Here is a 24071-nt window from a genome sequence, read left to right on the forward strand (position 1 = left end):
CCGGTTGGGCCTAATCAAAAGAAGGACACAGGCTTCTATTATGTTAGAATGGAGATGGGCATTAAGTGGAATGCGCATTGCCAGTTTGGAGAGCAGGGTTCAGCACATTGGACAGTTCCTTTAAAGTTCAAACTAAAACCCAAAGTGGTTTCACTAGCCCTCTGACATGGAAGCTATCCCTGCCACTTGGTGGAGCCTGTATGTCTGCCAATATTCCTCCAATAGTTTATCTGACAGGTGGATCCAGGTTTGAAGACATTTGAAGATAACAGCCATGACAAACAGATTTCATTTCAATGCCATACATGAGAGAGAGCAAGAGAGAGGGAAGGCTCACATTTGCTGGTAGGAATCACATGATATCCTGAGTGGGATTTCTGCCAAAAGAGTCTCATTCACGGCATGCAGAAGATTTTGGAGTGCACCTTGGAACCAATAAGTGAAATCTCTGGCTTTAAACCTTGGGAAGTCTGCTGCAATCTTTTGGAAGGCGATGCTTAAAATGAAACAGGCGTATTCGCTGCTCTGCAAGTCTGCCTGCAGGGAGGAAATGCCATCCAGTTATATCCACTGAGTTCTTCCTTGCAGCCTTGCAAAATCTACATGGTGTGTTTTAAAGTTCCTTCTCAGTTCCTACCTCGATCCTCCAATTTTTTTGCTTTCAGTTCCTCATCCATATTGCCCAGCTATTAGGAAGCTTAAGTGCATGGAACAAAATGTGTTCACATGAGTTCCCTGTTAATCTTAGCTCTCTGTCTCCACCTCACAGTTTTATCCACTGATTTGAAATGACCAGTCAGGTCTATGATCATGAGCTTCTGATGGGAAACCATTTTATTCCTTCTTCCAAACATCTTTTTCTAACCCTAACCCTTAAAGTGTGTGTGTGGGGGGGGGTTGTACTAGAAGATAGTCCTTGGAGTCCTTTATATATAACTGTGATTCTGCGCATGATCTCCCAGCATATAGTCCCATACCGCAGCAATGCTGTTCAGCTTGTCCAGGAATTCGGCAAGGTCTCCCAAGGTCTCCAAGTGGCTCATGGTCTCCATGATGATGTTCCCATCTGTCAATGTTTCTGGTTCCCATGCAAGCTCAGCCAACTGGCTTGCGGACAGCTCATCTATCGCTGAAATCTGAACATGCACATTTCACTTGTTATTTATATAGAGTAAATCTCTATTCTTTATTTGCTAGATTCTTTATCGATGTAAATGCCTGCTTCTAATCATTTATGGAATCTATTTCAGTTTTATGACATCCCTCTGGGATCCAGGTGCCACCTGAAAACAGTGCTATTCAGTTGATTTATTCAACAAATATATACGACATGACCCTCTTATCTATGAAACCAGTACATGGGGTTTGCATTTACCCACATTTGAAAAAAATATGTTCTCTCTAGGTCTTCTGACATGATTTTATGATATGCTTCTGGCAGAAGTTGACCACAGAGTTGCACTGGAGGACCTAGAGGTTCCTAGAGAGGTGTTATCTGATGAATTTGGCAAACTAAGATGGTTTCGATGGCTCAAAGGTCACCCAATGGGTTTCCATGGATGGGCGGGGATTTGAACACAGGTTTCCAGAGTCACAGTCTAATGCTCAAACCACTACATCATGCTGGAGGACCTAGAAAATATCCCTGGTTGCAAAGATTCACTCACCCCATTAAAATTCTCGTTCACCGACAAGAACTCGGCAATTGTAGCAAAGCCCCCAAAACGGCCATAGTTGCTGCGTAGCCACTGGCTGCTGTTGGCATTTGGAGGACATGGGACACCTAGAAGAGGACAGAGTTTTGCTTACAGGAAAAGCATGCCAAAAATTGCCTTTAGCAACACAAGAATAATGCCCTTTTCTAATGAAGTGACATGGGATTGTGGGCTCATTCACACTATGCAATTGTATCTCTATAATTCCACTTTAACTGCCATGGTCCAGTCCTCGGAATCCCATCTAGTTGACCACTCTGGGAAGTGCAGTATTGGGGCAGGTGGGCTTTATTGTGTTCCAGCTGAGCTTTCCCTTATGTTACACAGTCAAGAACCAAAAACACGTATGGGTCCCTTCCCACACCTTGTTCCATCTGATACGATTCCAAGAAGCTCAATATTCGCCCATGGATGGCCTTCTTCTGCTCTTCTGTGAAACGATCATACACTTGGTCCATTGCAGCCACCCTGAGGAAGACAAAAAGAGAGAAAGGAAGATGTGAAACTGGACTCCCAAATCCTGATATCGTCCATTATCTTTGACATGGAGAGAGAAAGAGAGAGGTGGGTTGTGCTGAAGGAGAAAGCCATTCAGACAGAATAAAGGGGAACGGGGCAGTGATCCCACTCCAGGCATTAGCCTACATGCTAAAGAAACTGTCCATGGTACTAAACATGTCTCCCAATATACATTCAGCATCATGGATAGCTCTTTTCAAACCACCCAAGATGAGAGTGGATTCACTATCCCCTAACACAGGATCCTCCAGGATCCGTTGCCTGCACTCCTTCCCTGGAGATCTCTGGTCTTCCCTCCTGGTGGTCTCCCATCCAATGACCAGCCAGGTCCAACCCTGCTTAACTTCCAAAACCAGAGGGCATCTGTTGCATTTTTTGGTGTCCAATGATGGTAGAAGCTGAAGGGGTCTCCCAGACTTACAGGTTTTGGTGGGACTGGCAGTTGATATCAAGAGGGATCCACTGCAGGTCCTTCGGGGAGAGAGACGGCAGGAGGAGCTGGAGCTGATCTCCAAACCAGAAGGCATATTGCTCAGCAGAGAAGGTGTCCAACCTGAGTGTCCTGAAGACTGTCTCAAAGATTAAGTCTCGGATCCGGGGGTTAGAGAGGGTTGTCAGCCGTTTCTGCAACAGGAATGGAAAGATGCCGTTCTCATGGCTTGTAGAAACATAAACAACATAATTTCTCCAGCGACATCCAAAATGGTTGTCCAATGGGGGTTGTCCAGTGGTAGAGGAAGACTGGAGGTATTGCTGGACTTCATCTCCCAGAAGCTCCAGCCAGCATGGCCAGTGGTCTTGAATTCTTGGAGATGAAGTCCAACTATATCCCTAGAACCTGGCTAGTGGAGAACCACCGCTCTCATGCTTAAAGAAGAAATTGGGAGGTGACATTTCCTTGAAAAATGGTCTGATATCTACTCTGTTTGATCTGTAGCGACATGAGTGTCACTTTACAACAAGCAAGCATGACGTAGGATCTCGGCCCAGGCGAGAGGAAAGGTCAGGAAGAGTAGGGATATTACCTGTTTTGCAAAGGCATTGAACTCCATCATGAAGTCCTGCAACTTCTCCACGGGACGTTTCTCCAATTCCACCAAAATCTGGACAGCCAAGAGTTCATCTTTGAAGGCCTTGGTAAGAACCATCATCTCCCCCATTTGTTTCGGGGAAAGGAAGGGAAGAACTTCATACTGAGGGAGGAAAAGCAGAGAAAAATGGGTTCCACAGATCTCAAACCAAATGCATGGAATAGACAAGGAGGAGAAGAAGAAGAGAGGGCAGATAGTCCATCTGCATTTATACTCACAGAGACACACACATCTAATTCTAGTTCGCTATTGATATCAAAAGCTGTAAGAGAATCTGGTGAATCAATCAACCATTACTTAGCAAACAACTAAAGGTTATCTTAAAAAATCATAAGAGAGAGGGACCTTTAAACAGAACTTAGGAGAGTCATTTCAGATGACAACTCCCAGAATCCCCCGCTTGTGGTTTCTGGGAGTTGTAATTTAAAAAAGAGACAAAACTTTTCCAAGCTTTGCTTTTAAAGAAATCAAACAATCCTGGGCTTAGAAGTGGCAAGCTACTACTCACTTCTAGAGATGTGTGAAATATTTCCTGAAAAATGCTTATATTCACTTACCCCATTAAAATCCTTGTATAACATGAGGAGGTCGGCGTAAGGAGCAAAATGTACAAATCTGTAAAGGATTTGCTCCAAGAAGCTCTGGCTGTTGTCATATGCATCAGGAAAGGCTGTTCCTAAAAACAAAAGAGAGAGACCATTTCCCAGAAATATATATTTATATTTATATTTATATTTGACAGCAAGTTCACTGTTCCCAGCAGACAACACAGTTCTGATGGAGTCCTGGTTCTGGTTTTACTTTATTTAACTGATACGTTGCCTTTCTCTCAGAGTGGGACAGTTCACCAATAAAACCGGTTAAAGTTTTAGTTGTCGTTGTGGACCTTTCAAGTCATTTCCAACTTATGGAGATCCTAAAGTGACCACATCACTGGGTTTTCTGGGGCTGAAATGTGTGACTCGCCCAAAGTCATCCAATGGGTTTTCATAGATGAATGGGTTTCAATGGCAAGAGAGGGTTCAAAATACCGGAATTTGTGGCCTCCTCATGAGAGCTATTAGCCATTTTTGGGGTTGGCGATACAGTGTGGGAATGGGGTGTGCACTTGTTCACCCCTATTCCAAACCAGTATCTGGCCAAACAAAGGATCATTTTGATTGCTATAGATTACTGGCCCTCATCTGCTCCAGCGGATGTGCCAAGTTGCAGAAAATAGGCTTGTTGGTTTCTGTTGGCCATGCTGCTGGAAAGGATTCCGAAGCCCATCTGCCTGGTGGGAGAGGTGGCCCACCTCGCTGCATTTTCCAAGGAAACATAGGAATTATAGACCCATGTTGCTGCCTTGACTTTCATGAAACTCTGACCTGAGGCATTGAGTTGGACTTCCATGATGGTCTTCATCAAACTGTAGATTTGGAGAGAGGTCTCTTCAGGTAATTCTGGGTAGATTTGGTCCAAGCCTCCAAAGCTGCAAACAGGGGAAAGGAGATGTAAAACGGCACAAATGGCAAAAAACAACGGTCTTTATGGGACCATGAGAACCAGCTACGGGAAGATAAGATGCTGGACGTCTTAGCAGGGATAACTACACAAACCATGATGGATCTGTTTGAAGACCCCCCTTTTTTTTAATCTGATGGCCTTCACCCACATCTGTTCTGAATTTTTAAATTGTTAAAGGTGCTCTCCAAGGTCATGAAATCTAGTTGCAAACTAGGCTGAGCACCTTGGAAAGCTCTGGGGCTAAAACCTGGGGTAGATTCACCATTTCACCAACAAGGAAGCCACCAGCTGATAAACCATGACCAGCCAAATGGGACTGAAAACAAGGGGCCTATTTGAAGCCTAAATATCCTAAAGGCAACACTTGGATGGGAACCCACCAATGAGTCCCAGGCGCTGTAGGCTCTTTTTGAGAAGAAGAAACTGGCAAAACCATCTTCCTTGCCTAAGAAAACCCTGTGAAATTCCTGGGGTGGCCATAAGTCAATAGGGGGCTTGAAGGCACAGAGGTGTGAATGGAAGCTCCCACTTACATGGCCTTGTAGGTGGGAAAGCTGATGTCGAGGGGTATCAGCCACAGTAGATCCTGGTTGATGCTGGGCAAAAGGAATCTCAGCTTCTCTGAGAACCAGGTTTGGTAATCCGAGGCGGTGAATTTATAGAAATAGCGCGCCAGGTTTGTAAACATGGTGGTCAGCATTTCCAATCTCACCTTGGCGTTTCTGAAACCGGGGATATATTCCTGCCGACAGAGGTTCAGAAGAAAAATCAAAATACGATTATTATTAGGCTGTGGGCCTAAATGCACACATATACAGGCAATGCACAGACTAAGCAAATCCGCTTAGACTGGAGACTGTGGGTCAACATGCAGAGGACTGGGCTGCCCGACCCTTGGAGCAAAACCCCATGGTTTTGTGCAGTTCTGTGGATGTTGCTCTCCTTTGATGAAGGTGGCAAGTCTGGGGTGAAGTTTTCTGCGCACCCGACTTTGAGGGAGCTCTATTTCCTGCCAAAACTACACCCCATTTTTTAAAAAAGGAATAATGGAAGTGGCCAGATCCTGTGATTTGTTTGTTTGTTGTGGCACCGGAACTTTCTGATAGAAGATGCTAAAATATCTCACAAAACTACCGATCCCAGAATTCCATAGCCTTGAGCCATTGCAGTTAAAGCAGTGTCAGACCACATTATTTCTGCAGTACAGACACAGCCTGGCTGTGTTGCCGGGTTCAGTGGAGTCTTTTGCTCAATCTCAAGGGACCGGATGGAAAGAAGACCCCATCCCCATCTGCTGCTTTATAAATTACCTTTTCAATCAGCAAATTGAACTCCGTCAGGAATTCATCCATTTTAGAGAGTGGGATTTCGGAGGGTCCCATCTCCAAGCTGGATAGGACACGATTCATTGTGGTGACATTGACCAGCGCATCAGACATGGTGACCACCTCTACCAGCTGGCTGATGCTTAGAGAGCTTAAAACATGAAGCTAGGAAAAATGGAGAATGATCAGCCAAGGTTTATATCATTCCCATTGCCTTTAAAAATAGACATACAGTGCTACCTCGGGTTACGAAATTAATTCGTTCCGCGGCGCCGTTCGTAACCCGATACATTTCGCAACCCGAAAAGGCTTTCCGTTAGCGCTGGAAAGCCGCTAGCCACGCTTCGAATTTGAATTTCGCGCCGAAACGCGCCGAAATGATTTTCGTAACCCGAAAAATCTTTCGTTACCCGGAACAGTTTTTTCCAATCTAACTTTTTCGTACCCCGGAAATTTCGTAACGCGATCAATTCGTATCCCGGGGTACCACTGTACAATAATTCCTTGGCCAATTCACACTCTCTCAGAGGAAAGCAATGGCAAACCTCCTCTGTAGAAATTTGCCACGAAAACCTCATGACAGGTTCGCTTTAGGGTTGCCATAAGTCAGAAACAACTTGAAGGGACACAACAATGTCAACAATTTATGTTGGTGTATACTCATAAGGGCCGTTCAAATTGTTTACTAGCTGCATGTAGAAAAGTCGGAAAACCAGAGTACAGCAGAACCTACTAAATGTGTGCAAAAAGTCCAGGAAAAGAGAGTAGGGCAGCACCGTTATTTGACCGTTAAATATAATGTAAAAGCCAAGCTTTTTGGTTGTTCAGAATTTTTCATCAAGGTGGATTTTGCAAAATTTACGACGTAATCCCACAGACTCAAAAACTTGCTTTTTAAATGGACTTTAAGTACTCGAACACATATATTACTCTACTCTGGTTTCTGATTTCGCTCGTGGAAAATGTGACGATGGTTTCTGAAATATGAACTTTATTTCTAAATATACTTAGAAATGAGCTTTCTAAAAAAAAAAAGAGTTAACCGTGGCAGCAAACCTACCGGGTCAAAGTCTTCTTTGGTGGATTTCACTTCTTCTAATGTGGCATCCTGGAAAAATGAGCCCCACGCAGATTGGATCCATTCAGGAATGGATGTTGCAGGGTATCCTGAATGGATAAGAAACGGATTTGTGAAATATTGAAAACATATACACATTTATTGCATACTGCATTGTCAATATCTCCTGTTTTGGAGAGCCTGACTATTTCCTTCTGCCTCTTCAAGGGGTATCTGCCTTACAAATGCCCATCCGATATGGAAAACTGTTGTTGTTGAAGACCGAAAAGTCTTCTTATTTTTAAGGACCCCCAAAGGACAGGTCTGCCATGGATATTTTAGGTTCAAGGTAGATGACACACACATAGCATACACTTAGAAGAGTAGCTCCCCCTAGTGGTGAAAGATGTCTGTTTGTCACAGCACATGGTTTTCCTCTTGCACTTAAAATGCTTTGTTTTGTAGGATCACTGAAGCAAACATCTCTGAGGAAATCCCTTTGTGGGAGAAATAATGAATCAGTAATTGGAGGACACCTTTTCCTTGAATGCCTTATATGATCCACAATTCAAGAAGGATGCGGACAAGCTGGAGAGTGTCCAGAGGAAGGTGACCAAAATGGTGAAAGGTCTGGAAACCTTATGAGGAGTGGCTTAGGGAGTTGCTGGCTATGTTTAGCCTGAAGAAGAGATGGTTAAGGGGTGACATGAGATGTTTAAATATTTGAAGGGATGTCATATTGAGGGGGGAGGAAGCTTGTTTTCTGCTGCTCCAGAAAACAGGAAATAGAGCAATGGATTCAAGCTACAGGAAAAGAGAATCCACCTCCACATTAGGAAGAACTTCCTCGTAGTAAGAGCTGTTTGATGGTGGAAGTGATTCTTCGGAGGTTGGTGGAGCCTCCTTCTTTGGAGGTTTTTAAAGGTTGGATGTCAGGAGTGCTTTGGTTGTGTCTTCCTGCATGGCAGAAAAGGGTTGGACTGGATGGCCCTTGGGGTCCCCTCTAACTCTTCTTTGAGTCTGTGATTTTATGGCCCTGAGGCACTGGGTTCTGGAGGGAGTGAGGTTGGTCTATGTGTCCTCTGTGATATTGTTGTCAGGTTACCTTTCAGAGCCTGGAGATTCTGCACAATCCAGTGCACAACGTCCCTTCTGGATGGTTCTGCCATTTGGGGATGCACTCCACTGAACCCGGCAACACTAGCATGACACGCAAGGAAGAAAAGAAGATGGGAAAACACAGAAAACACAAACGGCACCAGATCTCAGCTTCTTTGGAAATGACCCAAGGGTCTCTATGTTTAAACCTTTGAGATTCCACACCACTTCATTTACATTTTGTAACATTTGGAACTCCCCCCATTCTTTCAGGAAAATAGTTCCACTTATTTCTCTGAAGATGTCAGCCACAGATGCAGGTGAAACATCAGGAAGAAACTCTTCTAGAACATGGCCCACATCGCCCCACAAAAAAACTATGGATGCCATCCATGAAAGCCTTTGACTCCATATTGTGTTTTAAACCAGTGATTCCCAGACTTTGGTCCTCCAGGCGTTTTGTACTTCAACTCCCAGAAGCTTCAGCCAACTTGGCCAAAAGTCAGGAACTCTAGGAGCGGAAGTCCAAAAACATCCAGAGGACCAGAGTTTGGAAATCACTGTTTTTAACCCTGTGTAACATTACAAACAATTTAATGGCACATGAAAGTTGATTTTTCTGTATATTTTAGCTATATCGTACTTGTTCTAATTGGCAACCTGCCCTGAGCCCTGGCTTTGGTGGAAAAGGAAGGATATCAATGAAGAGGAACATGAGGATGATGGTGCTGGCAGTGATATAATTATATCCAATAACTGTTTGGAACCAAATGTCTAATTCATATGGAAAATACTGTCAGGCGGTAGATTCCCTTCTCACCGCCATTATTTATTATCATTATTAAGATTTATTTATAAAGCGCTGTAGGTTTACACAGCACTGTACATACAATACAATACAATGCAATGCAATACAATAAAGATTTGCCAGTGGCGCACACTCTACAAAGAACAATGGAGATTAATAGATATATTAAGTTAGAAGCAAAAGTTATGGAAGACTTACATGGCAGCGTAGGATTCATAGTTTTGTGGGATGAAGTAGGAAAGTGTTGTCGCATTGGCTGCAAAAGCAAGGAAGCGCAATTCTTCCTGGAAAGTGGCATTCCAGTTGGTGGCCAAGTAAGTGTCCATTTGAGGAGATGCAAGAGCCAAATATTTCGCCAAGAGCAACTGGACAGCTTCCAGGTTTGGGGGGATGACCACCTTCTGCTGCAAGAGATGAAAAGGGAATGTGAACGCTTAAAAGAATATTCTTTTTTAAGCTGGAATTGTTGTTGTGGGCCTTCAAGCCATCTCCGACTTATAGTGACTCTAAGGCAAACCTATCATGGGGTTTTCTTGGCAAGATTTGTTCAAAGGGGGAAAGAAGAAGTTTACTTATCCAAGCAGTACTTAAAAGCTGCAAATGGGTTACCTCCAGCTTTTACAGATTCTAAAAACCCATTTTCTCTTTTTTACCCTCTGAGATATCTATCTATCTATCTATCTATCTATCTATCTATCTATCTATCTATCTATCTGGAGTAGCACCATAGACAAGAAATGAAAACTTGGAACATGGGGCAAGGGGAGATACCTGGTTTGCCGCCTTAGTGAATTCCTTCAGGATCATCTGGACCTCATCAATGCTGCTTTCTTGGAAGAAATCCACCAGGCGCATTGCTAGATCCATGTTGCTCAGAGTTCGGGACTGGACTAGCATGCTGCCGATCTGGCTTGGCGTTAATAGATCCAAAACGGTGTACTGGAAATGTAAACATACAGAGAATGAGATGCTGGATTATATTGTGCTGTATTGCCATTTCCTATCAAGTTGGCTTGGAGAGTTCTTGTGCAGTTTCACAATAGGTTAGCCATGCGCCATTGCTGAACCACACTAGCATTCAATGGAGAGGTTGTGTAAAGTAACTCCACCAGTGGATATTTATGCTACTCTGAAGCAATGTTGGTTCTTGGCCAGAGGTTCTCTCTCTTTACTTGCCCATGCAGAAACATAGCTGGCTCCTAAGGACCGTCCGGTCAAAAAGAAGGGGCAGAACTGAGCATTGAAGAGAACGTGGGATCATTTCAGACTAGATTGGAATGAGTCATGGACTAGATCCAGCCCAGTCCTGGGTTACAGAGACCCTCGTCTGTGTAAATATGGCCACAGACAAGTCCCAAACGCTCACCGCATCGAAAGGTTGGTGGTAATACGAAACCAGCTGGGCGTACAGCACTTCTGTAGAGAATTTCCCAAAGAATTCAAGGAGCCAACTTCGAGGAGGAGTTTGGCGAGAGCAAGCGGGTCCTGCAAGGGAGATCCCAAGAGAAAAGTCATGACACCTCAGAAGTTGTAGCCTGTGAATTTCCACCTGGGTGCAAGGAAGCAGGTGGCACCAAGGAGGATGCGGTGATGGCATCTCAGCCTTGCAACTGGCCCAAGGAGGGTCTTTTCATCCCCAGGGAGGCTGGTTGGAGCAGTGAATCCCCTCCGAGTCTTAATCTGGACTTTAAAGAAACTATTTGAGGTGCTGAACCCATTTGGGAGACAGGTTCAGTGCCTTGGATAGCTCATTTGAAGTTCAGAGTGGATTCACCACCATTTCCATTTTTAACCTTTTTAGGACCACTTCTGTGCTCTCAGTTACCGGTGGTTTGAGACTTCTGGGTTAGGAAGGACACAATGTAGTTGACAACATCCCTTCTCCTTTCGGGTGGGATTTCAGAGAAGCCACTGTTCAGTCCAGAAATCCTGGGGAGGAAAAGGATGACTCACATTGTTGTCAGTGCTTCCAATTTATTTATCCTCCCTAAACCCATTCAGTTGCACCAAGAAAGCATTTTTTAAAAAGATAAATAATAATAAATAAAGACAATAAATAATAATAATAAAGGAAGCAGAGTGACTAGTCATTCCCATGTCAGTGAGGCAGCAAATCCCCCCCCCCAAGTTTTGGGCCAAGTGTGCAGCCTTCCAGATGTTGTTAGACCACAACTCCCAGCAGCCCCAGCTTGCATAGGCAATGGTGAAGAACACTGGGTGTTGCAATCCAAAACATCTGAAGGGGCTCACCGTTGTCAGCTCAATATAGTCCAAACATTTTAGGAGATAGCAAAGGTGCAGAACTTATTTGGGGAGAGGGTTCACCAATATAGAAAGCTCCTTTAAAGTTCTGACTAAAACCCAGAGCAGGTTCCCCATGCCATTGGTATGGGATTAGCCACCAGTTGTCTCTGAAGAAAGGTGTCATATTTCTCCAGCTGTGGAGAGCAAGCAAGCACTCACACAGACTTGTAAGCTGCACAGGAGAGATCTGTGGGTATTTGCTTGAGGATGGCCGCTGTCACGCCCGGCAGAACGACCGCAAGTCTCTTCTCAAACCAAAGTTGGTAGTCGGCGTCTGTGAAGGCTGGAAACTCTGCCTGCAACCTTTCCATCGTCTTGGCAAGCATAAGGCTTCTCACTTGCATGGAGATATTCTGCGCATTGGCAAAAGTGGGCTGCAACGGGAAAGAGAGGCTATCACAGTTCAGAGAACAGGAAGAAAGAATGAATGAATGGCGAGACTCTGATTAATGTTTTTAAATTGGGGGCCTTTATTGGCACGAGAGCCAGCATTGTGTAGTGGTTTACGTATTGGATTATGACCCTGGAGACCAGATTTCAAAATCCCCATTCAGTCATGGAAAGCCACTTGGGCAAGTCACACACTCTCAGCCTCAGCAAACTGCATGATAAGATTGCCTTAGGGTCACCATAAGTCAGAAATGACTTGAAGGCCCACAACAACAACAACACCACAAAAAATTGGCAAGAGAGGGATTTCTTGCTTCCTTGTTGGCTTCCTTGTTTGAGTATCAGAGCTTGACCTAGGCCTAGACAATTTTGGCTGAAATTTTCTGAAGAAGATATGTACACATATGTCTATATACACAGGTGCCTTTTTTTGCAAATGTCCGTTGTAGAGATTGGTGTTCCCTCCCTTCCTCCCTCCATAACACCCAAAGATAATCCCCAGTTACTGTAAAGCCCTTGAGGCTGTTGCACATCCATGCTTCATTGTAAACAGCCAGGATCACAGAGGTCTTTGGCTATGTCTCCATGGAGAGATGCACAAAGATAACGTCAGCGCTGAGATTTGCAGGCCTTCATATTGCAATTGTCCTGTAACCATTGTAAATACAGTTACGGAGATACTGCTCACTAGGCTTCACAGCACCCTCATTGACCTACAAATCCCAGGCTTTTTGTTGGAGAAAGCATCGGGTCCAATTTTGTATGCCTTTGACCCCAGAAACTGGCTCTTGTTCAAGAGCCAAGGGGCCAAATCAGTAAGACATTTTCCCCTGCCACAGTTCATTTCAAGCCAACTCAAGACTCTCCAACAACTTGGTATTAGCGCTAAGTCACTAAAAGCTTGAGAGAAATCAGCTTAGTTAAGGACAAGCACTCTGCCCCAAAGTGGAATTTGCTGGATCATGCATTCGGAAGCAAGTGTGACCTTAAAGCAGACGCCACCTGGAAAAATAACTAGAACCACGCTAGTTCCCAAAGATATTCTAGAAGTTGTAAACACAGATGCCAATCCACACACCCGCATCTGCTGGCCTAAGATGGGGTTTTGCTCCATGATGCAAAAAGACCTTACCTGATGCAAAGACCTGGGGAATCTCAGTCTCGATTCCTGAGACCTTACATCTCTCCGGTTAGCCTGATAAAAGTTAGTATTGTACTTACTGAAGAGGGACGGGAAGGCTGTGATCAGACAAGGGCATGGCACAGATTTGCAACACAGTCTTAGGAAATGTTTGGGGCCTGGATAAGTGGATTTCTCTCCCACTCCACCAATGGACCTTCCCTGAAAGTGCTCTATCTAAAGGGAAATTAAAAACTGAGATCCTACCTCTACATCAAGCAGAAAAAGTGTAAGTTTTACTCCCATTGGGTTCCACAGGAGATGCAAAGTGCCCCTTGTCACGCAGACAAATGCACAACTGAAACCATGCACATCTGCATATAACACAGTGCATGGACATCAATGTGCAATGCAGCCAAATGCACAACTAAAAATGCATGCACATTTGCAGGTACAAACTGCATGGACGTCAGTGTGCATTGCACTGCACAATGCGTAACCATGAACCAATTGGTTAATGCATAACCATGCACTGTGGTGTCACATGTTCCACTCTGGCTCCACAACACTGAACTGAATGCGTCCTTTCCAGATACTGGACAAAAATGCCCAACTTAACACCTGCATAAAACACCCACAGGATTCCAACGGATGGATTTCCATCTAATGACAGATGTACACTAGAGGACCCAACTGGTTTCCAAATGCTTCCAGAAACCATGGCTTCTTCTTCCTCTCCCATCAAACCCCATCTTGTAATACTGGTCCAAGGAATCCCATCAACCCTCTGCTGGAATCTGTGCCCTTAAGAGGAGTACCTTTTCATAGGCAATGTTGAACTCATCCCAGTAAGCAGCTAATTCCTGGAGACTGGACAACTGGGCCAGCTGGGCAAAGATCATCTCCACTTGATCCCTGGAGTTGATCACGTCTTTGGTTGCAGTTAGCTGAGCAAGTTGTACTGCTGAGAGGTCCTCCAGGTTGGCTGCCTAGAATGGAGAAAAGCCATGTAGAGATGGAAGGAGCTGTTAAATCGTCAGCTTCTTACTCCATGTAGTTAATGGAAATTATAGACCAGAATTACCATCATCATCATCATCATCATCATCATCATCATCATCATCCATTAACAGCACTAAAAACAATGTAAATATAATGTAATGCAGTGCAGCACCATCTTAGAAGTCCTTTCCTTAAGGTTATAGACTATTTAATTTCGAAAGGGGGAGATGCAGTTAAAAGTTCATTACTAAAGAGAGTAACAAAATGTGTGGTTGCTCTTTTGCGTAAATTAGCTTTCCCATCCACACCAATTTTACGTAATAGTTTTCAAATACCTAACAAGCAGAAGATTGATTCTGGATTGAGATATATCAATGAATGTTACATGAAAATGTGTGTATTTCGCTTGAACATAGGGTTAGTAAATTAGTATAACAGTGGTGTATTGGCGAGAGGGTACCATAGAATAAACAAAAGGAGAATGGATCACAGTATTTCATAGAAGGGTAGGAAGAACAGAGTTAACTACTTGATGGCAAGAACATGATAAAGAGATGCTATACATCCGTCAAAGAAATCCATCCGGATGTTAGAGAACTGGAAGTTATTCTATATGAATAGATCAGTGTTAGAGTTGTGATCTATATGTGCTGTGTTTCATTTGTTACTTTGATAGTGGCTTATTGTTGTCTTTGTTTGTTAGTCTGCTTGTCTTTTGCTAGTGTTATTTGTTCGGAGGAGTATGAAGCTTCATGTTGGGGTGATAACATAGCGATCGGGTCTGGGTTTGGGTAGCAAGAGCATCATTGATCTCACCCCACTGAAGTCTGGATCAATAGCCATCAAGTCTGTGATGCTCACAACGCTCTTGAACCTCTGGAAATTGAGGGATAACCAGTCTTTGGTTCTCTGGCAATCTGAAATGGCAATCGTTTTCAAAGTTGGAAAGTGCTTATACACATACTGACATAATAATTATAATAATAATAATGTTGTAAGCTGCCCTGAATCCCAGCCTTGGGGGAAGGGCAGGATATTAATAATAATAATAATAATAATAATAATAATAATACATAGGAAGTGTTTTCAAATTTGTAAATATTACTAGAAGGGAAACTTAGACTCTGGAGGTAGACAAGCAGGACAGAAAAGGCTCACCTAGTTTTTGAAAGGCACGGATGATCCATTGGGCTACCCCAGTCTTTGTTTCCAGGGTCATTGGTTCAAAGGCATCATCCAGACCTTTCACGCTGCAAAAGATCAAAACAGGGGAGCATTAGTGGCATTCTTATGGGCAGTCTGCACATGCTTCATAGAACTCTTGAGCTGCATCACTTTGGGTTTGGAGAATCGGGCCAGAGCAACTTCAGAGCAAAAACTGAAAATGTGTTGCTCATGCTTCTATACCCATTTTATCAGCTTTCCCCAATCTTGGCCATGCTGGGACATGGGTGATGCGAATGGCAGTCCAATACATCCAAAGCAGGGGAGACAATAAATCATCACACTCCTATATCATCCATCTATCTATCTATCTATCTATCTATCTATCTATCTATCTATCTATCATCTCTTATATTCCTTCAAGTAAATTCTACTTTATGGTGACCCTCTCCTAAGGTTTTCTCAGCCAAGTTTATTCAGAGAAGGGTTGCCACCATTGCCAGCCTCTGAGTCGCAGAGAGTGTGACTTGCCCAAGGTAGTCCAGTGAGTTTCCATAGTTAGGTGGGAATTGGAATCCTGGCCTCCTAGTCCAGCACTCAAAGCGCTACTCTGTGCCAGCTCTCCTGGCAATATATAGGATTGTGTTGTTACTATTATGTGCCTTTGAGTCAGCTCTGTCTTATGGTGCCCCTCTTTGAGGGATTTCTTGGCAAGATTGATCCAGAGGAGGTTTGCCACCATTGTCTCCTTCTGAGGCTGAGAATCATAGAATCATAGAGTTGGAAGAGACCGCAAGGGCCATCCAGTGCAACCCCATTCTGCCATGCAGGAAATCCAAATCCAAGCATCCCCATTGACAGATGGCCATTCAGCCTCTGTTTAAAGACCTCCAAGGAGGGAAACTCCACTACACTCTGAGGAAGGAGTGTGTTCCACTGTCGGACAGCCCTTACTCTCAGGAAGTCCCTCCTAATGTTGAGGTGGAATCTTTTTTCCTGGAGCTTGCATCTATTGTTCTGAGTCCTAGTCTCTGGAGCAGCAAAAAACAAGCTTGCTCCCTCCTCAATATGACATCCCTTCAAATGCCTAAACAGGGCTATCATATCACCTCTTAACCTTCTCTTCTCCAGGCTGAACAGAATGTGACTTGCCCAAAGTCACCCAGTGAAGTTCTATTACTGAGTGAGGATTTGACATCTGGGTCTCCTGGAGCCTTAGTCCAACACTCAAAACACAATGCTGGCCCATCCTCTCCCCAAGTGCCATCACCCCAAAAGTTGGACAACTTGGCTCAGCCGGCAGATCTAACTTACATGGCTTGCAACTGTGTGCAATTTGACAAAGAAGGAAGGCTCTCCAGCTCTTCTGCTGTGATAGAAGGCAGATAAAGTGTCAAGATCCCTCCAAACCAGGACTCTACTTCCATGCTCCCCGTGGAAGTAAAGAGAGGCTGGAGGATCTGGAAAATCCCCTTTAGAAGGGTGTCCCGAATGTCTGCGTTGGTTATCTCTCTGATGTTCCTCTGGAGGAAAAAGAAAAGTACAATAATCAAACAATAGGGATGGAAAAGTTAATATCATAGAAGGGCAAACAATGGAAGCTGGTTGGGTGAATGTCAATGAAAGGAATGAGCCTAGTTGGAAATTTAAAAGATCTCTTGAAATCAGCTTTGGGTTTTAGTCCAAATTCCAAATGACCCATCCAAGGGGCTGAACCTATTGAATTGTCTACATTGGTTTTATTGTATGCCAACCCATGATCCCATGATATAGGATGGGATATAAATAGTTTAATATATAAACAAAGCAATAACTATTTTGAGGTTAGGATCCAGGACCTTTGATAGTTCCTTCAAAGTTCAGACTAGAATTTGGAGCATGTTCTCTGCTCCGCTGACATGGTCCACAACAATATGGTTTGACTGGGAAAATCCGTGGCTTCCACCCCAGCTGAGGCCAAGCCAAGTTCAACAAGCCAAACCCATTGGGAGCACTGCTTACCTTTTTAGCAAGTGTATTGACTTCACGAAGTAAGGTCTGGAGTTCAGATATATTTCGGCTTTGGAAAGCCTCCACCGCGGCTGTTGCTTCCATCTCTGCATTGGTCCTGGCGCTGTCTGTTAGGATTCCAGAGATGACAACCAGGGTTCCTATCTGGGTCGCTGTCAGCAGATCTAACACTTCAAACTGGAAGCAAAAAAGAAAGAAAATATGGTGACCTATGTTCCATTCCTTGTTTCTTCTTGGAGAGATGGTTGATGTTCCCTCCAGATTGAGACCAAAAATCCATCTACTCTGACTTCCACATTTCAGCAACAGTCGGTCAGGAGGTTCTGAGAAATGTTGAAGGTATCTGCACTGGCCAGTTATGTAGTTTTGATCCCACTTTAACTGCCATGGCTCGATCCTAAGGAATCCTGGGATTTGTAATCTGGTAAAGTGCTTTGAGAGAGAGGCATCCTACATCACTGGGCATCTCCCATCCAAGCATGAATGAATGAATGAGTGAATGAATGAATGAATTTATTATGGTCATAGACCAGGACAGGTAAAAAGGTACAGTACGCTTAGCTTCCAAGACTGGATCCGCTCCCTATTTAGGCTGTCACTTACCCCATTAAAAGAGGGATTCAAGCGGAGGAAATCATTGTAGTCAGCAAAGCTCCTGGAGAGACCAAAGTTGTCTTGCAGCCACTGCCGGTCATTTGAGGCCGTGAAAGTGCAAGCAGTTCCTGCAGAAAATATGAAGATGGGAATAATAATAATAATCATAATAATAATTTTTAATTATATTTCCCACCTTTCCCTGCAGATCGATAATAGAAACAACATTACAAGATAAAAAACCTATAATTTCATATAAAATACACTCAATAAAACAGTAAAACCACTATCAATATAATACATAGACTTTGGCCTGGTCCAGATGGGCCCTTTAGCACATCCTGGCGATGTGCTAGGGTTGTCTCGGGGTGCCATTTCTAGACGCCCCGCAACCCTAGCACATCACCAGGACATCATTGCTGCGCGGCGCAGTATACACGGCGTGCACATCTGTGCGCTGTCTCAATGGACCCGCGCAGCAGTGAAGAGTTCGCGCCACTATCAGCAGTTTGTGGTGGCACTAAAAGGAGCTGCTTTTCAGTGCTCCTTTGTTTTCTGTGTAGCTGCACTGCGCAGTTTGGTTGCTGCCGCACGGCTATGCGGAAAAGAGAGGTGGCTCCTGGCCTCCTCTTTCTGTTGGTCTGTACCCCACCTAAATCATCATTTAAAATACATATCTTTACAAATTAGAGGTGGGGTGTTTCTAACTCTCTTATAGCAGATTGGGTGGATAGGCCTGCTGGAAGAGATTCGTCTTAAGTGCCTTCTTAAAGGCTTCTAAGGTGGTAATAAGACGGATCTCTTATGGTAAGTTGTTCCATAATTTAGGGGCCGTGGCTATAAACCCTTTATGGGATGTTGTAGTTAGTCTAGTTTTTGTATGTTCCAATAATTTCTTCCCTGATGTTTTGAGAGTGCGGGGTGGATTGTGTAGGGAGATGCGTTCCCTTAAGTAACTTGGGCCCAAGCCATGTAGGGCTTTATGACCAACACTTTGTATTGCGCCCAGAAGCTAATCGGCAGCCAGTGAAGAGATTTTAATACTGGTGTTATGTGGTCTGATCTAGATGTTCCACTGACCAATCTGGCTGCCGCATTTTGCACCATTTGAAGCTTCTGAACTTGGTACAAAGGTAGCCCCATCTAGAGCGCATTACAGAAATCTAAACAGGAGATTACCAGTGCGTGTACCACTGCTTCAAAGTCCTTTCGGTCCAGGTAGGGACGCAGTTGGTGTATCAACCGAAGTTGGGAAGAGTTTAGACAGCCATTGGGTCTACTTTATGTATGAATTCAAGCAGAAATCACCATTTCTCCCCTATGTCCCAGTCTTTCTATCCCCTCTGCTTCTGTGCTCTGGGAGTTTCTCTCTTTATAGCAGGGGTGAGCAATGTGCCACCATGGGGCACAAGTTCTCCCCTCGAGGCTGTTTTTTGGGGGGCGGCGGGAGTGACGGGATCCTTCAACCACTCCAGATTCCCTGGACTACCCTTTATTTCTGGCAAGAAGAAGGTGCCTTGCCTCTCCTAAAAGTCTTTCTGTTAAAGGCGTAATGCCCAGGAATACATAGGGCAGCCACCAAGAGGACCCTGCCTTCCCTGTCCCTTCCAGAGATACCTCTGAGGATGGTGGGACAGAGGACAGGGTCTCCCCAGAAGATCTCCAGACAAGGGTAGGTTTGTACGGGAAAGTATGGCCCTTCAAATAAACCTGAACCTGAACTTTATAGGGCTTTATGGGTCATAACCAGTACTTTCAATTCTGCTTGGAAATGGATAGCCAGCTAGTGGAGTTGTTGCAACAAAGTTGTGCGGTCCCTTAAATCTACCTGAAATGTTGATTCATCTTTCAATGGGTTTACTCTACTTTACTCTAATTGGGACAAACTAACAGGATTCTGGCCCATATATGTTTTGTGATGTTGCAATGTTTTCTTTCTCCAGCAAACAAGAGGGGGGGGGGGGAGAAGATAAATAACTGCAAGGATCCAGCACCTTCCTTTGCAAGCTGTCTGTCAAGAAAATGGAGACGCTGCCTGAATATGGCCATCTGGATAACAGGATTTAATTCATGGTGAACGGCATCGAGTCCTTTGTAACTGCAAGAGAAGCGGAGCGGAATGATGCTCAAAGCAGAACAATGCTATCCGACACAAAGGCTTCCTCCCCAAGAAGTACCCCAGAAGCAACAAGAAACACAGCACGTTGCTTTTTAAATATCCTAGGTTACCAAATTGTTCCGTGCAACTTATAAATGAGAATGAATTGCCTTATAAATGTGACTTTCCATATTTTGCCTCCACCTGTCCCAAAGCTCACTATTCAGTCATGCACCTAGTATATTTAACACCCAGTCTGGATCACTTTTTAACACTCCTCTTTTCAAGGAGTGTTACCCGGTGTGGTCCTCACCCTTCGCACTCACATCTCCTGGAAGTCTGTGCATCCTATTTGGGTTGGGAAAAGCTCCAGCGTCTTCTCATCGGCAACAGGTAGCAACCTGGTGAGTTTCACCTGGAAGAGGTCTTTCAAGGACGGAGAGCACAGATCGGGAAAGTTCTCCTTCACCTTGGTCAGTACGGTCTCCAGCATTAGATACATGGCTTCTGGGTCAAGTGGAGACTCCAAGGGCAAGGTGGCGAATTCGCTCAAGTATTTCTCAGTGTAGAGGATGTCTTGACTGCGGAGGGCTTGGGCAACCGGTTCGGTTAAGCTGATATTGGAGAGGATGGCACGAGCGGCGGTCAGTTGGGCTAGCTGGGCAGCGGTCAGAACCCCCAAGGCTGCAAACTATGAAAAGGTCAAGGTGGTGAGTTTGGTTCTGAACACAGATCTTAACAGGCCAAACAAAAGGGGTCATTCAGATGTGGGTTTTTTTGGGCAATGAGAATAATCTCACTCACACAATCCAGGTTTGTTAGTCACACACACTATGGAACTGCATCTATGTGCATCTATGCGAGTTTGGATACCCACATGTGCCAGCACTTGAATAAAGATGGACTGAACAATGCGAAAGTATTCCAAACCAAAACATTTCCAAGAAATAGGACCTGTGGCAGGCTGATGGCTTTCAAGTCAGGAATGTGCGCCCTGGGTTTTAGTCTGAACTTTAAAAGGCTTATCCAAGACAGCCAATCTATTTGGGGGAGATGGTTCATAACCGTGGGCAGTGTCTTCAAAATTCAAATTAAAACCCATGGCAGATTCAATGCCGCACTGATGTGGAAGCCATCAGACATCACTGAGTAAGACCAAATAGTTCTCTTTGTGCCTCTGAGCATGGGCAGAGCGCTAACTGGGAGGGTTCTTTTTTTTAAAAGGATATAAGAACCAACCGACCGACCGACCAAAGATGTATTATTCCTCTAAATAGAAGCAATAGCCACATGCATTTTAAAAGACTGCTTGTGAGCGCATGCAGAGTACTATCCCCTTCGGAAAGAAAGTTGTTTGGTAATTGGTCTGCCAGCAGCCAGGCTAGAAGGGAAAGTGCCACTGTTTGTGGTCAGAATAAACTGGTTCCCAGTGGCAAAAAACCCACAATTTTCTTACCCCATCGAAATCCTTCCAGGTCTTTGTGAGATCATTGTAGGAGACGTAGTTGAGAAAACTCCCCCAGTTGCTCTGTATCCATTCTTTGGATGAATTCTTCCAGCACACTAAAAACCAACAGTAAAAGGGCCTTTAATCTTGAAAGGGATTAATGGATCCAATTTGAGAACTTTTAAAAAAGTAATCTTTCCTTCCTTCCTTCCTTCCTTCCTTCCTTCCTTCCTTCCTTCACTCTCACTTTTCTTCTCTCTCTCATTCTCTCTTGCTCTCTCTTTCTGTCCTCTTTTTCTAACCTTTCTTCCTATCTTTCTCTCTCTTTCTCTTCTTCTCTCTCATTCTTTCTTGTTCTCTCCTTCTGTCCTTTCTTTCTAAACTTTCTTACTTTCTCTCTTTCTCTCTTTTTCTTTCTCTTCTTCTCTCCTCTCTCTCTCTCTCTGTCCTTCCTTCCTTCCTTTCTCTTTTCTTCTTTCTCTCACTCTCTTTCTCTCTTTCTGTCCTTTCTTTCTGACCCTTCTTTCTGAGCTTTCTCTCATTCTGTCCTTTCTTTCTGACCTTTCTCTCTCTCTCTCGCTCTCTCTCTCCTTCCTTCCTTATAACATTTAATGTTCTTGTATGCCTTCAAATAACTTCCAACCTATGGCAGTCCAAAGGCATGGAGTTTCCTTGGCACAATTTGTTCAGAGGGGGTTTGCTACCATTGCCTTCCTTTGAGGCTGAGAGAGAAAGGACTTGAAGGCAATGGCAACAACAACGACAAGGAAGCCACCAGAAGCCACAAGCCAAAAACAGTTGGCTTCCCAGCTGCTCTGTTGGCATGCCCTGGGCTCCTCTGGCGTTACTGGGCTGTGGTTTATGGCCTCCTAGAAGGAACTAGGGATACTGATGCTCCCTCCACTTACAGTGAATGGTAAGGAATCTTCCAATCCAGTTGGTCACTTGTTGCCTTGTGGCGTTGTCCATCCCCGAATATACACTGTCCAGGGCTTGGATGCTAAGAATACAAGAAGGAAGCATCAGCACACACCTCTTGCTTGACATCCAGCTTAGGCACATGCTTTGCGCAAAGACCATTTGCGAGGAAGGTTTTCAGGGTTCAGCTTTTGTTGGAGTCCCCTGACAATGCTGAGATGTATTGAAAGAGCACCAGCCTTCTCTGGTTGCAAGAAACTATATGTCTCAATGATTTGGTCAATTCTGCATTCTGTCCCTGAGATCCTGCTCAGGGTTGGACCCTGGGGGCTTTGGGGGGTTTCCAGGGGGGAAAATGTTGGTTAATAAACCTCATTTTGGGCTTCTGGATACCTCCAGGAGTGCAAATTCATAGCTGACGTCCCCCCATACCCAGAAAGATATATTAAAAGATGATGACCATTCAATTCTTTCTGTGATCCCCCCTCCCAGATTTTTTGCATTTTCAAGGCTGTAATAGATTTTGTCAGCAGAAAAAAAAATGGATAATAGATCTGAAAAAAATTGTACACCTTTGAATTATATGATCGCAGAATTTGGAACGTATTGGAAATGGAAGAGGGAAAGAAAAGATACTGATTCTTGCCGTTACTCTTGACTAGCCTTTATCTCACTTCCTTTGCCCTGAGTATAACTCTTAGGCTGCATCCGCACTGCTGAAATAATCCAGGTGGACACCATTTTAACTGTCCTGGTGCAATGCTATGGAATTCTGGGAACTGTAGTTTCTTGTAATTTCTTGTGGCACCAGAGCCTCTTCGACAGAGATGTCTAAATGTCTCACAAAGCTACAAATCCCAGTATCCCATAGCATGGAGCCATGGCAGCTAAAGCGGTGTCAACTGGCGAAACTTTTAGAGGCTGAGTGCCCAAACTGCAACCCAAAACCCACTAATTTATTGCAAAGTGCCGTGTTCCTCTGGCTATCTAGTAACAAACTCTGGCAAACTCTGTGCTGGGGTGATGGCACATGTGCCCACAGAGAGGGCTCTGAGTGCCACCTCTGGCACGTGTGCCATAGGTTCGCCATCACTGATTCTGCAGTGCGGATGCAGCCTTAAGATGACGAGGCCAGGTTTAAATGCTTGGTACGTACATGGTGGCGAAGCCGTCGCAAGTGATAGGGAGCTGGGTCATGCAGTCAAGGATGCTGGGATTTACCGCTGTCAAATAAGAGTGCATTGTCTCTTGAAACCAGGAGGCAAGGAAGCCGGAGCTCCAGATACGGGGATCTGTCTTCAGCTTTTCCCATGCTGCATTCAGCAAGAAGGTTTTGTATGCCATGGAGATCTGGTCCCTGGGGATCTTTTTACATATATAAAAATATATATTCAGTATTAAGTAATCTGGAAAAGGCAAAGGATATCGATCATTTACAGTTCCTCCTCTATCCACATGTTTAAAATGAGCAACTTCATATTCTTTCTCTTCCTAATGCAAAAAGATTTTTAATAATAATAATAATAATAATAATAATAATAAATAAAATAACATTTTATTTATATCCTGCTTCTCCAAACAACTGGAGCAACTTACACTAAAAATATCCATAAAAAGCAATAACAGCATGTTTCATTATATCCCAAACGCTCCCTAACCTTCCCATCCACAATAAAATACAATTAAATTATTGTACAAGTGTTAAAACAATTGTTAAAACAGGGGAGAGAGGCAATTAAGGCAATTGTCAAAGGAATAAATGCAAGGATCTTGATCTGGAAAGGCCTGGCGGAAGAGATAAGTCTTGACTGCCTTTTTAAAAGCAATCAAGGCTAGCAATACTTCGAATATTGGTAAAGTCTTTGACAACAAACTGAAATGAAATTTGTCTCCAGGTAAAAGGAG

At 44.1% G+C, this 24071-nt stretch overlaps 2 protein-coding genes across 2 annotated transcripts in view; both read right to left on the reverse strand.

Annotated features, from left to right (window-relative positions):
• Positions 1-23510, reverse strand: part of LOC149306217 (uncharacterized) — a 43642-nt gene extending 20132 nt beyond the window's left edge. Inside the window, exons 1-9 of the mRNA XM_089540865.1 lie at positions 23323-23510; positions 22157-22248; positions 21258-21364; positions 20128-20492; positions 19698-19801; positions 17713-17831; positions 17101-17286; positions 16414-16622; positions 15094-15185 (exon numbers count right to left, since the gene is read on the reverse strand). Of these exons, the coding sequence (XP_089396991.1) occupies positions 15094-15185; positions 16414-16622; positions 17101-17286; positions 17713-17831; positions 19698-19801; positions 20128-20492; positions 21258-21364; positions 22157-22248; positions 23323-23510 (1462 nt within the window). The remainder of the gene's footprint in view (positions 1-15093; positions 15186-16413; positions 16623-17100; positions 17287-17712; positions 17832-19697; positions 19802-20127; positions 20493-21257; positions 21365-22156; positions 22249-23322) is intronic.
• On the reverse strand, positions 9314-11770 carry LOC149306218 (uncharacterized). Its single transcript, XM_089540403.1, has 5 exons — positions 11583-11770; positions 10945-11048; positions 10486-10604; positions 9891-10058; positions 9314-9523 (listed from the first exon to the last, which is right to left on the reverse strand). The coding sequence occupies exons 1-5, from the start codon at positions 11765-11767 to the stop codon at positions 9314-9316; spliced, it is 786 nt and encodes a 261-aa protein (XP_089396529.1). The 5' UTR covers positions 11768-11770.
• Positions 23511-24071: the final 561 nt, after the last annotated feature.

The sequence above is a fragment of the Sceloporus occidentalis genome, unplaced genomic scaffold (assembly GCF_023333645.1).
Source record: "Sceloporus occidentalis isolate IW3139 unplaced genomic scaffold, rSceOcc1.0.p SCAF_10, whole genome shotgun sequence".
NCBI lineage: Eukaryota > Metazoa > Chordata > Lepidosauria > Squamata > Phrynosomatidae > Sceloporus > Sceloporus occidentalis.

What these genes read in the sequence shown, in the direction of transcription:
- LOC149306218 (XM_089540403.1), bottom strand. Translation starts at nt 11,767, where the DNA reads ATGCAAGTGAGAAGCCTTATGCTTGCCAAGACGATGGAAAGGTTGCAG. An exon ending in TGTGCAGCTTACAAGTCTGT is followed by an intron (nt 11,049 to 11,582) that starts GTGAGTGCTTGC and finishes TTTCCTCCCCAG; the next exon opens with GATTTCTGGACTGAACAGTG. An exon ending in CCAGAAGTCTCAAACCACCG is followed by an intron (nt 10,605 to 10,944) that starts GTAACTGAGAGC and finishes TCTCCCTTGCAG; the next exon opens with GACCCGCTTGCTCTCGCCAA.